The following is a 13,871-nucleotide window of genomic DNA, read 5'->3' as shown; positions in this document are numbered from 1 at the left end:
GCAAGTGGCTGCAGGTGGAAATACATCTGATAAAAACACACAGAGTGCCCCAGAGCTCTGGGACAGAGGTGAATGGAGAGTCCATTTTCCAGTGGTACACTACTGTTGTTCTGTGATTTCAAAAAAATAAAGTAAAATAAAAAAGCAAGAGAGGGACACAAAGCCACTCTGCAGCACAAGACAGACAGGTCACTGGTCCCACTGTGCCTTAGAGAAGATGGCAAGCAGAGCCACTCGGAACAAAAGGCTCCCACCGAGTAATGAGGGCTTAGCTACAATTTCTCTGTACCTATCCAAGCACGCAATATGCATCCATGGTCCAACTCCCCCTCTAAGGACTACACAAAGGGTGAACTGAGAATCCATTGTAGCAGATGCCCTTATGCAGCGTGTCCAGACTCCCCGACACAACAGTATTTGGTTCACTCTGAAAATAAAAGGACAGCAGAGGACACCCAAGGACTGGAGGATGAAAGAAGGGGTCTCTGGCCTCAGCTATAGCAGTCAAAGGGAAGCTCCTGGTTACCTAGCCAGGGCCAGAGCACAGCACTGGAACTGCTTGCTCTATCCTGTGGTGTCTGCACCTGAGCACATAGAGCAAAGCTTTAATTGTCCTCACATAACTCCTTATGGTATTAAGGGCCAAATTTAATCAGAATGCCATCTGATGTTACTACTAAAACCCTGTCATTTTGAACTATATTATGATGAAAGGCAATATTACCAATTTTAAATAAAAAATGTTATTTACTACAAATTATTAAATTCTAGCTGCACTTCTTAACTGAGACAACTGTGTGTATAGCACTTAAAAGTCCTTGCATGGTGCCTGCATGTTTAAAGGTGAGGCCGAAAAAACAAACAAAAAAGCCCCAGAAGCTGTGAGCTGCAGACAGGTTACAAGAGAGTAGAGGCAGGAAGCACTAAGTGTGCTTGCCTCTGTGTACAAAGCTCACTGGGGTCCTTCCTCTGTGAGACAGGGACATAAGCTGCCTGACGACAGCACTGTGCGACAGTTACAGTACGGCTGTCTCACTCCCTCTTTAGTGGATATTAGTTCCCACCAGGCTTCCCTTGGAGGCAGTAAGCCACACAGCAGTCTTGAACAGCATACTCAGATGAAAAGCAATTGTTGGATAAAGTAGTCGCCCCCTAGTTTCAAGACATAAGGGACTGAAAGACCGAGAACATGAGTGTGTGACAGCTGGGCTAGCAGTACTACTGTCCATCTATCTGCAGACACTACCGTGAACCCCACACCTATGCTGGTGCCTTCTCTCCATCCTCACCAATGCCGCAGACTCAGGCCTCTGGAGGGCCGTTTGGATGATGGTACAGATAAATAAGAGGCTCAGAGTTCTTATTTAATTCCCACCAACGCTTGGTATAGTTTCCAAACCTGAAAGTCAAAGCAGAGTACTCACTGTCCACCACACTGCGTACCTGCTGCCTCAGTCCATAGAAGGTGGCTATGGGCTCGGCGGCCTGGGGCACCGCCCCCTCTGCATACAGGTGGATGTCATCTTGGACGCTCTGTGCTGGCCAGAATCCAACCACACCCCTGGCCCGGAGTTTCTTTCGACTGATCAGTATGTTCAGCATGTTCTGAGCATCCTCATATACCTTTCTGGCTTCTTCACCTATTCAATTACATAGTAAGATTTATTTAAGATGCCAATAGTAATCTGCAAATAGCAATTCATTTCCTTCCCCACAAAGACTGTCGGGCTTGCCATGGGCACAACCTGAAGCAGAGCATAGAGTAGATAGTGGGTCCATGAAATGAACCCCCACAGTGCACTGTCTCTAGCTCAGTATTTTCCCATTTAGCAGAATTCAGAAGCTAAATCAATGGCACCTCTCGTCAGAAAGAGTGCAAGAACTCATGTTCCACATACAACCCCATTAACTTCCCAGTGATATTTGGGGACGAGACAGGGTGAACAGTGACATGTGGCCCAAGTCCTCTTAAATGGTGTTGGTGCTGTACCTGGAAGGTTTCAGCACCTGCCATGGTAGGCGCCCTCCTACCTGGTATCCTAGCTCTGGGACACACTCCTTCAGTTCCCATCAGCTCTCAGTGGGCAACACTGTGCTGCCCTACCTGTGTGAAGTGCGGTCCTACAGTCCCCTCATAGCTTGCCTGTGGTGGCACAAGGACAGTACAGTAAGAAGCCCCTGCCTAATCCACCAACTTCCCGTAAGTACTTGGGAATCAGCCTCCATGTCCAGGACCCTCTAGAAGCCTAAGTGTTGGCTTCCAGGGCTCTCTCCATCGAATCTCATGGTTCGTCAGGATAACTCCTCCCATTCTGCTCTGCTCTTCATGCTGTGAGTCCATGCCTCTAGGTACTGGGTTGGGGTGAGCTACACATGACCACTGAGGGGAAAACTTACTGATGTATTCACTTCTCTACTTTATCACATCAGGTCTCCCTCCTTCCTTGAGTGTTCTGGGTACAATGAAATCTGCAATTCTCCACCTGGGCACTTGTATTCAAAGCTTCTCACTTTCCTTCTGTTTGAAATACCCTTTATTTTTTTTTCTGGTTCTTATCCCTAGACACAGCCCCATGGAATCTTCAATAACATCTCAAGTACCACCACCTCCAGGAAGCCCACTCCAATCTCCTGTCAGAAGCTGGCCCCTCTTCTTATGTGGGTAGCATTCCAGGCTGAACCCAGTGCAAGAGTCCAGCAGCATCAGCCCAGCACAGACCTAGTACTTACTGCCAGCTCCACCGTAGTGAGTCAGGCACTAAATCATAGGACATTGCCTTTTTTGCTTGCCTCTCTGCCAAGCAGAGACCAGTGTGTAACTGATGTCAGTAAGTACATTTATTTAAAGAATATGTTAATAAAAGGCCAAATTTACCTGACATAATAAGGGCAAGCAAACAATGAAATGTTCATGTGAAAGCTGAGTGGGTGAGTAATATGGAAGCAGCTATAGCCTGTACACACTGGACACTTAGTGCATCCTCTCAAACCACTCTCAGAGTCCCAATGCTACATCCTGAATACCAGGCAGGAAGGACTCACTAACCTACTGCTTTGTCATTGAATATCTTGGGAAATCCTCGGTTCGGGTACTTGCCGCGGAGCTGCCAGACATCAAAGAAAGGCTTCCAGTCAATGTAGTCCACCAGCTTTTGCAGGTTGTAGTCTTCAAAGACCTGGGTCCCAATAAACGTGGGCTTCACTGGAGGAAGGAGGCACAGCTGTCAACGGCACACCAGCTGGGATGGCACTCACGCTGACACACACTGAGGTGTACTTCCCTGCTCCTCACTCTGCAGCTTACTCCCACACCTGCTTCCCTCCTGTCACCCGTAGGAGTTGTCTTACCAAGAGCAGCACTTTAATTTACTGGGGAGAAGGAATTTTCCCATGTAGCTAACTGACTGCTGGAAACTTCCCTCAACCCTTCTAGCCCCATGTCCAAGAGAAAAGGAAGCCGTGAGTTCATCCCTGAGTATACAGATGGTCAGAGTGTTAAAGACCACTGCAGGAGGGCTTGTGTAGAACACTACTGACAACCAATAGCCTTGTCTTCATTTGCATTATCTCTCTCTCTCTCTCTCTCTCTCTCTCTCTCTCTCTCTCTCTCACACACACACACACACACACACACACACACACACACAGAGTGTAAGGGACATATACTGAAACAAGGTCCCAAAACCAAACTGTGGCTAATCTGCAGGGGAGGGACAAATACGAGACTGCCACTACAAATAAATACCTGATTTAAAAAAAAGACAGTCCTAAGTCACTTCTTAGATTAGGCAATGGAAGTAGAGGGGTATTCTGAAACTGTCCTTTACATCCAAGTCTGAAATACATCATAATATGCATGATTCTGGGGCCTCTAGAGGCAGACTGTGCTCCAGTGATTTCAGGACACCAAGGACACAATGCCACATGGACACTGGGCCAGAGGCCAAGGCACCAGTGCTACTGCCAAGTCTGCGTGCCCATGTCTCCCTGTGACGAGGAATCCGAGGACTGGCTGTTCCACTGTTAGCAGCTGCTCAAAAGAACACCAGCCTCTCAGGAGCAAGGGGAGAGCAGAGGAGCTCTTGACTGGAATCTGCCCTCCTGCACCGTAGTGGCTCTGCCCCATCTGTTCTGCCATCCTCCTATGATCCAGGGCTGCCCCTCTTTTTTGACCACCATTGTGCAGCTTTGTTTGCTAACGAAGTCTCCATAGTCCTCTTAGGAGAGACTGAAGAGAGACCTCTGACACCCCAGACAAAGAGGCCTCTTCTTAGAGGCAGGCAGTGACTTGCAGCTGTGGAGTTGCTGAGGGCAGGGGCAGGGCTACTCTTGAACAGGCTTCAGGCCCAGAATCTTAGGGTTGCTTCAGGCTCTGCTTCCAGAGGCCTGGAGAGAAAGCTCCCCTTTCTCACAGGTTCCACTTCCTACAGCACCTGAGGACAACTGGGATATCCTCAAAACATGGACCCCGTATCCTACAGGCAGTAGGGTAGATGGAGCCTAGTGATGTTAAAAAGGCAACCCTTGTAGTATCTCCACCACTACCAGGCACCACAGCCCTTCTGGGGATCATTTCTAGCAAAATGTATTTTGGATCCACAACTTGCCCCGATCGATACCTCTAGACCAACCTTTAGAGTAAAAGATAAACAGTGAACAAACAGCCACGGCATGGACTCTGCTGTAGTGACTTCTACTCCTTCAAAGGTTTTCACATTGGTACCTAATTTTATCCTTTCAACATTTCCCCCTTTACACACCAGAGCTTGTCAGATGCAGAAACAAACCCTCAAGGTCACACAGTGAATCAGAGCCAGGAGCCAAGTAGGGATAAGCACTCGGGCCTCCAGCTCCCAGTCTGTCTCTTTCCACTAAACCACACCGAAGCCAGCAGGAATGAAATTGGAACTGAGCACACCTACATTTCCAACTTAATCTCTCAACTCTGCTGAGCATGTGTAGAACACAGATGTCATGAGCACTGAAAGCTGATTTCAGACATTACCTTGAAAATACGGATTCCACTAACAGAACCCCTTTTCACCCTGTCTTGGTTTTGCATTTGTATCTCATGTCTCTCTGAGCCTGTCAAAACATCTTACGCATATAATTCCCTTGTGAACACCTAGGTGAGGTAAGAAAAGTATCTAGAAGTAAAACGGGAGGAAACCACATAACGGAAATTAAAAGGGAAGCACCCGGAGACAGAACAGAACGTGAACAGGGGCCCAGCCCTGCTACAGAGCTCTTCAAGACCTGTGAGTGCAAAGCCATTTCGCAGTTCAGACATTCCGAGCCAGCCCTCTGTCCTGCTCGCAACTCAGGTCAGTAGAGGAGGCGACTCAAGCACAGCCCAGGCTACAGAAGAGAAACCCAGGAACAGAACCCTGACAACCAGTCTAGTTCCTATCTGAAATTCCAGCTCCTTCAGTTAAAATGGAACAGTAACCATGCTTGTTAGAGTCATCCAAAGGATGCAGTAAGATAAGGGGAATCCACCTCACTCAGTAGGTCTCCTGTCCCCTTCCTTTCCATCCACAGGGTGGCTCATTCTTACACACAACCGAGAGTTTCTCCCTGCAGGTTCCTTCGTAGGTAAGAACTGCAAACGCGTCCTAGACACTGTCAGTTACCACACTTAGCTGTATCCAGCAGCAGCCACAGACCTGGGTGAGGTTCAGACAGCCAATCAATGTGGAAACTGTGTTTTCTGGCTTGACTTAGGGGTAAGTATTTTCTCTCCTGTTGAAGAAAATAGTTATTTAGTCAGAATCTCTTAGCTTTTCGATGTCTACAATGAAAACATAACCAAGAAAGCCAATATAGAAGTTTTTACAAACAAGACAAATAACCAAATGAATAGAACCAAACCCTTTCGAAGGAAAATCCCTACCCTTTCCCATCCACTATGGCTTCGTGCTGCCCTAGAATAGGAGGCAGTAAAGAGGGGCATGCATTTACTAGCTTCACCTTGTGGTTCTAAGGCTAACCCTGAGCCCTGACCAGCTTTCTCAGAACATGAGGAATCTTGGTTAGCTGCCCCACCATAACTACCCTGAGGACCAGACCAGGGTAGACCCAGGGAACCGTCAGCTATAGGCAAATGAAAGGAGAGTGGGAAGAAGGCATCAGCAGCACCTGGGGCTGCTGTGCGTGCTCTCATTTACATTCCTAGCAACTCTAATGCCCCACATAAAGATGTGAGGCGGACCACCATGACTTCAAGAGGGTAATTATGGAGTTCCTGAAGCCTACAAGGGACCATTTTTGGCACATTATTCTGAATGGAGAAAAGTCTGGACCAGTAAGGAGAGGAGAGGTTTGTGAGTGCCTGGTTAATGCTCTACTTAATCCCACTTCCCCTCAGGAATGAGTCTGAGAATACCACTTTGGAATGATCTGGCTCTCTTTTGGGGATGCCAATAAGCTCATGCTTTACTCTTTCTCATAGGCCTGGTGTCTGGCATAGAGCCTACTAAGGGCTCAATACAGAAAAAATAATTCCCAAGTGTTCTGAGACATCGGCTTGCTATTTAGCAGGCTGGCCTCGAACTCATGATCCTCTTGCCCCTATCTAAGTGCTGGGATACAAGCAGGTCACACCCTACTTAAAATTCATTAGAACAACCAAAAATAAACAGCAACAACAAACCAAATCAGGAATTTAGATGCCAAAGAACTCAGATCTGAACTAGAAAACAGACCTTTCTCAAAGGACTTCTAAAAACAGTCAATAAAGCCCATGAAAAATCACGGATCACTGTGCTCTAAAATGACCTGCTTTTATCACTTACTTTGAGAGACTCGTAGTGGTCCTGTCTAATATCTTCATACTCTTCCAGTATTTCTTCAAAGTAGTCATCTTTCAGATTTTCATCTAACAGCTGAGAACACTAAAATGCAAGATAAAATTCAAAAACCAGGAGGCAGCAAAGGAAGATAAAACACCACCGAGGCCAGGGAGGTGGGTCAACAAAGATGCTTGCTACCAGGCTTGACCACCTCACTTCAATCCCTAGGACCCATGGTAGGAGAAGAGAACTAGTTCCTACAAGTTGACTGACCTCCATATACACTATGACACTGTGTTACCACGTCCACCCCATCCCCCAGAGAAACCTCGTGATACACTCAACTCAGTATAATAGTGATTACTATAAAACTCCATACAAATAAATAGACAGATCTGAAATTTTTCCTTTCAGAAGACAGCTCAGAAACGGTGGTCACTGTCATCCAATCGCATGATATTCCTAGAGTCTCCCAGATTACCAGGTCCTTCAGTAGATTTCTTCTTCAGAAATCTCTGTTGTCCAATCATGCTCTTTCATTGAAAACTACAAACGTGATTAAGGACAGAGGGGGCTGCTTAGCTCTTTTCTATCTTACGCTGAGTTTCTAGGTGAATAACTTGGAAACTGAAGGACCATGTGGTCTCTCAGATGTCTCCCAGGTGTTGTGGCCTATTATTCAGCAAACACATGAGAATGACAATAGGGATTTACTAGAGGACAAGAGAAAAACACCTGAGCAAGGTTTTTGTTAACTTCATTTAGAAAACTGCCTATTATTCTGGGTTTTAAATATCTGGTGACTGTTCTGACTTCAGGTTAAGTCAGCTGGCCCTAGCAATTTCTTATATCCAAAACAAGGTCATTTTAAAACCCCTACATTCCAGTTAATTTTAGCAATAGTCAAGGAAATCTCCTCATATTTGTAAATTAAAGGCATCTGTCAGCCTGGTCAGATGTCCAAGGGCGGGCATCTAGGTGCCGTCCTTTAGCCGCTGCTCACTTCTGTCAGCATCGCTGACAGCACATCATGTGCTCACACAGGGCTCACTTCCAGCACGGCAAACACTGTGGCAGCACACCAGGAACTCTAAACTGCTCCTGCACATTTCTTTAATAAAACTGGCCAAAACAAAATGGATCTTGGGTGATAGATACCTTAGCTCTTAATGCTTTCTTTGTTCTCTTTACAGCACATTTAAAATAAAAGGAAGGCTCCCACACTCACCACCACCACACTCTTGGATGCATCTAGAACATGGATTACAGGCGCACTGTACCGTGGTGCTATTTTAACTGCTGTGTGGGTTCTGAAAATAAGGGTCAAGAAGAAATGCATATCCATCAGTGCTGACAGCTCCGTGCTCAGACAACTCGTGCTCAGAACCATTAGAGATAATATGTTTCTACAGTATTTTCAAGAGCAACTTCAAGGTACTTAGAAGCATTGCACTTCAAATTTCCCTTACAAACTAAGAATGACTTTTCCCATCCTGAGATGGAAAAACGGTGAAATGATAGGAATTGATAGGCCTAGGTTCCAAGGGAGTCTGACAAAACAAGAAAGGTTTGTTCGTAGTTATCTGCCAACAAGGAATGAGTCCCACCCAGGCCTGCTTGAGCAGAGAGAGGAACCCGAGGTCAAGGTTCTTCCTCCAAAAGAGCTGGGAGACCAGCCAGCACCCTGGGGAAGCAGGAACCAGTCAGAAGACCCAGAACACAGATCTGACTGCTGCCTCCTCTTTGAGAGAGACAGCCATACCACTGGCTTCAACCCTACCTTCTAATTGTAAAAAGAAACTTCAAAACTGAAAGTCAACAAAAAATAAAATAGAAAGCGGCTAGAGATATAGCTGAGCAATGTAACTCTTGTTACAATGTAGAAAGCCCTAGGTTCAATCAATGCCTGGTATCACAAAAGTGAATCAATTAAAGCACAGAAGTAACACAATATTGCAAGTTTAATCAGCCCCAAGTTTCTACTGCCAAACTTTAACATATAGATACTAGGAAGAACAACCTTTAATTTTTAAATATCACAATAAACATGTTTAAAACATATTGTGCTGACTGTGAGGTACTTAGAGCAATAGTGTAGGGCTATGTATAGGCAATTTCATTTAAAAACATACAAAACCCAAGTGAGAACTGGAAACACACATGGCCTCCCTCCAGTGAAGATGATGAAGACAAATGGCTTACAGAAGCTCCCACCACGTGTTTCCTGCTGTTTGCTTCTCCCAAATCAGGTATTTTCATATTCTTTCCCCCAGCCAAAGTATACTATCATCTCTTACCTCACTCATATCATGGCCTAGTCTAGAATCTTTTACTTCATATCATGGCCTAGTCTAGAATTACAGGATTTTTATGTAAATGATGCATGGCTAGTGCTTTAACAAGTCTGGTGAGATGGCTCAGCCAGTAAATGTGCTTACTGTACAACCCTGACAACCTAAATTCAATCCCTGGAACGTAAAGGCACCTGCTGAGCATGGTAATAAATACAAGCCTTTGGACCACGAAGAGAAACCCTTGTTTCCCAAGTTGTCTGACCTCTACATGCACACCATGGCACAGGCACACTCAAGAAAACCAGCTCCACAAGGCTGTCCTCTGATTCCCCCTCCCTCTCCCTCTCCCTCTCCTTCTGCCTCTCCCCACCCTCCTCCCCTTCCTCCCTTCTCCCCCCTTCCCTCTCCCTCTCCTTCTTCCTCTCCATCTCTCCTCCCCTTCCTCCCTTCTTCCTCCTCCCTCCTCCCTCTCCCTCCCCCACCACACACATAGAATTTTTTAGAAAGGAGGAAAAAAATAAAGATAGAGAAATCAAGATTAAATCGGAAGTAAGAACAGCCCTAAAATTCTAAGCTTCTCTATGGAAAGCTTATGGTTAGTGCAAACGGGAAGATAAAATTACTTATCTTACTTCTGAGCAACTAAGCACACACACACACACACACACACACACACACACACACACACACACTCACACTCACTCAGAAAATTTTCTCTACAGTAGAGCAATGTGACTTGGTTAAATTTTCAAAGAAAAAGTAATTGCAAAACCTACTTTGCAGTAATTGGCTATACATTAGTTAAATTTAACAGCTGACTTTCAGAATATATATCCTTGTGAAGTTCTGCCCATAAAAAGGCCAGATTTCCTTTTGTGATACTGCATGACCCATACTGCGAACGGAATAATAATTGGTTTTCTTGTCTATAAATGCAGGTTTAAAAGGGACACTCCAAGTATATTCCCACCCATCTCTGACCCCTAACCTTCACTGGAGGGTTATACCTTGACCTTGAATGTCTCAGAAGCACAGGTCTGTCTGGTTCATGCTACTACTGAAAAAGTCTTATCACCCTCAGAAATCTGTCTCCTGAAACCATACAAATCCTGAGCTGTCATCTGGCAAAAGACGAGTCACTGAACCCTCAATTACCTGAGGAGAAGCAACCAGGGTCTCAGGAGGGCTTTTTTCTTTTGTCTGATGGCTCTTGTAATAAAAAGGACCACATAGCAAATTTCTGATCTTAATGAAGCAAACTGTGATATATTATTAGCATGAACCAGGGTCCCAGGTAGACAACAGATTTGTTATATTACATAACCACAACTTCTTAAAGTCTTCACTCTGACAATAATCCACAGGTCCTCTTGCCACTTTCCACCTAAGCAAAAGACCAGGTTAATTTCATAAAGCTCAAGTTATGGGCCAGGCCTGGAGGTCCAGATAGACCGACTGTCCAACTACTTGGAAGCTGAGACAGAGGACTGCAAATTCAAGGCCAGCCTGGGCTAGAGTGAGTTCAAGACTAGGCAATTCAGTGAGACCCTGTCTCAAAGTAAAAACGACAAGATTTTAAGTAAAGTGTGGGCTGGGGACATAGCATAGCCTGTGAGAGAGATCTTGAGTAGCAAGTACAAGGTCCTAGGTATAGATTCCAGAACCAAAAGAAAACAAACTCAAATCCTCTTTATCAATGTTCGACCAGATCCTGTAAGAATAATTCAGCCACTCTGCTAGTAAGAACTCCAGTTTTGTTAACATCAGCAACAATGGCAGAGCTGTCAAGTCACCGCGGTATGAAAAGTAATCAACAGGTAAAGACATAAATATTCTGCTACTTGTGGGAACTCTCCATTCACACTACAAATAACATGATGGCGAATTCTGTGTGCGAGCTGGGGTATGCCACACTATGCAGTTTGGTACTGCATGCAGTCCACATGTTTTTTAGATGTAATAGACACTTAAATCTGTAGACACAGTAGATTACCCTCTGTAATGGATTAACCTCTGCAATAAGCTAAAAAACTTCAGAGAAATATCAAGCAGTCTCATTAACCCTGCCTCTTGTACAAAGAACTTCTGCCTGAAGACTGCAATAGCAGCCCTTGTCTGATACTGCAGCCTACAGATTCCAGACCTTCCAGCCCTACAACCACACAAGCCAATTCCTAAAAATAAATCTGTCACTCTGTGAGGAGTTCTAGAATCTTACGACCAGACTAGAATTTCATTTTTGCACTAAACAAACAAACAAACTTCACACTGTGGGACTACCCAGTTCAACCGGGACCACCCTGCAAACCAAGTATCTGTGATGTAAGAAATGCTACAGAAGCCCGGCATTCTCACTATGACCACGATCCCAGGAAGAACTTGAGTTAAACACTGCCTATGTGAGTCAATGTGAACATTCTCCTCTTTATGTCTTTTATCCTAGTTTCCCCCAAGTCCTCCACCCGACTTCTTCATTTTCACTAGTCTGTCTCCAAATTCTTACAAGGTTTGAGCATCTTCAAGGGAACTTACAATTACTTAGCCAGACTCCTGCTCAGAGCATGCAGAAGTGCAAGTCCCAGCTTTCTGAAAAATAACAAACCAAAAGAACACCACCGTTTTGCTATTCAGTCTGAGTTCAAGAGAGTTCAGAGTACATTATAATTCTTAAGGTGAGAAGGAAGACTAAAGAAAAGATAACTGCAAGAAGACAGAATCCAAAACATGGTAAGGGGAGGGAATCACAAAGGAGTTTCCCGGTTTGCAGAAGGCTCCAGAAGCCTTCTGATACTTCTCCAAAGGGGAATGGGAAGTTTGTGCAACAAGGAGACTGCATGCTAAGCAAAGGGAGAAGAACTACAAACTTCAACACTGGCCTAAAACACTGGCACAGAAGAGAATCCAACGCGGGCACAGAGCCGTTCACGCTGGCTTACCTTGAAGTGGTTGCTCCTCCTATCAACAATGGAATCTTTATAGCCAACCTCTCCATTTCCTTGGCAACAAAAATCATTTCATCCAAGGATGGCGTGATGAGTCCTGACAAGCCAATTATATCTATTGTCAAGAGAGAAAGAAAAACTGGCCAGTGAGAATGAAAAAGAGAGAAAATGAAGTAAGACACTCTTAAATGTTATACTGAAGATCAGAAAACCTAACATGTCAACTTCTAATTCTAGGAATTTACTATTTGTGTAACTTAAATTTGTAGTAATGAATTTGTAACACATTTAGGAAGCCACACAATAAAAATCATCTCTACTTCATAATTATCTCAGGCTTGATCATAAAAACAACTATACAACTGTTTTCCTCTAAGAAGCGGGCCCAGTCCACTGCTAGAGCTAAGAGGAGGCCCACAGATGCTCGCTCACCTCCTTCAAGCCCCAATAGCTCTCACTGGAGCCTGCTGCTCCATCCCCACAGACCCCACAAGGGCTGCGCTTGCCCATTCCCGACACTGACTCTCGGGAGAGCGATGCTGAGTGCTGTGCGCAGTACCTGCTTTGTGGTCCAGAGCAGCTTGAAGTATCTTATCACAGGGAGTCATGACTCCTAAATCAATAACTCTGAGGCGAGAAACGAGATGGGAGAAAATTAACAAGCGTCCATGAGAGACAACGCTGAACTAAACATTTTAATTTCATTCACCAAATGCTGCTCTCATGTAAAATAAAACCACACTATCAAAGATCATCCATAGTAGCTTTTATTAAGGGGGAATAATATTCTATTGTGTGAATACACTACATGCTATGGTTGAGATTTGAACTCTCCCTCCAAAGGCCAGGGTACTGAAGGGTTGTTTTCCAGGAGGGCATTTTTATTTACTGTTCTACTTGTGTTTTGAAGCAGGACCCTCTTTTTCATAGGTATTATGAGACTTTTACCTTACATTTCCCATCATGGTGTGCTGTGCAGCCACAGGACCAAAAAACAACAGAGACAACAAGGGGCTGCAATTTCTAAAATTTTAAGCTGAAATAAACTTTTCTTACAGTGACAGAGAACTGACGGACCCACTGCATACATTTTCCCATTCATCTGTAGGCAGACACTGGGTGGTTTCCACTACGTTATGACTGCTGAGTGGCACTCTAAACCAATTCTGTGTCACAAGTACTACTCACAATACTCCTCCAGACCCATTTTAATGAAAAAGGGAATCGGATAAGGCAAGGTCCCATCACTCAGTTACTCAGCAATAAAGTTGGGAAATGAATCGGAAACTAACAGAAAATCCACTACCTTATCTATTCAGGTCAAAAATTGTGCTGGTGGGGAGGATGAACAGGAAGAAGTCACTGCACATACAGAGCAACTGTTGGGCAGAAGGAAGGAAGAAAGAGTGACTCAGAGACATCACCGAGAGGTCAGCAAGGCTCAAACAGAAAGACGACTCTGGGTGAGCAAGCACCGAGACACGCCAGGGAACAGGGTCTAGAGAAATGGTTCAGCAGTTAAAAAGTACTTGCTACTCTTGCAGAGAGAGGATCATAGTTCAAATCCCAGCACCATAATGTGATAGCATGACTCAAAACCTCTATAACTTCAGCTCTGGGGAATTTAATGTCCTCTTTTGGTCTCCAAGGTCAGCCAAACACATACATATAAGTAAAAATAGTAACTCTTAAAAAAAATCAGGGAAGAGAATGTCAAAGAATGTCAGAGAGGTACATATCCTAAAACTCATAGAAACAAGGAACATTCTGGAGATATTCTACCTATAAATCTTCCATGTTATGCTGAGAGAGTTCCCATTACATATATTTTTTAACTTAACCTT

At 44.7% G+C, this 13,871-nt stretch overlaps 1 protein-coding gene across 6 annotated transcripts in view; it reads right to left on the bottom strand.

Moving 5' to 3' along the window:
* Mtr (5-methyltetrahydrofolate-homocysteine methyltransferase) overlaps positions 1-13,871 on the bottom strand; it is an 84,840-nt gene that overhangs the window by 4,597 nt on the left and 66,372 nt on the right. For 5 of the 6 annotated variants that reach the window (XM_039096105.2, XM_039096107.2, XM_039096106.2 and 2 more), the window contains 7 exons: positions 12,587-12,654; positions 12,022-12,142; positions 8,020-8,101; positions 6,795-6,893; positions 5,667-5,742; positions 3,047-3,202; positions 1,444-1,640 (listed from right to left, as the gene is read on the bottom strand). In XM_039096105.2, the coding sequence (XP_038952033.1) occupies positions 1,444-1,640; positions 3,047-3,202; positions 5,667-5,742; positions 6,795-6,893; positions 8,020-8,101; positions 12,022-12,142; positions 12,587-12,654 (799 nt within the window). Of the gene's footprint in view, positions 1-1,443; positions 1,641-3,046; positions 3,203-5,666; positions 5,743-6,794; positions 6,894-8,019; positions 8,102-9,553; positions 11,672-12,021; positions 12,143-12,586; positions 12,655-13,871 lie in introns of those variants that run through there. The other variant, XM_039096108.2, reaches the window with a different exon arrangement.

The sequence above is a fragment of the Rattus norvegicus genome, chromosome 17, assembly GCF_036323735.1.
Source record: "Rattus norvegicus strain BN/NHsdMcwi chromosome 17, GRCr8, whole genome shotgun sequence".
Lineage (NCBI taxonomy): Eukaryota > Metazoa > Chordata > Mammalia > Rodentia > Muridae > Rattus > Rattus norvegicus.
The sequence above is the reverse complement of the archived record's forward strand: the minus strand, read 5'-3'. Positions and strand labels throughout refer to the sequence as shown.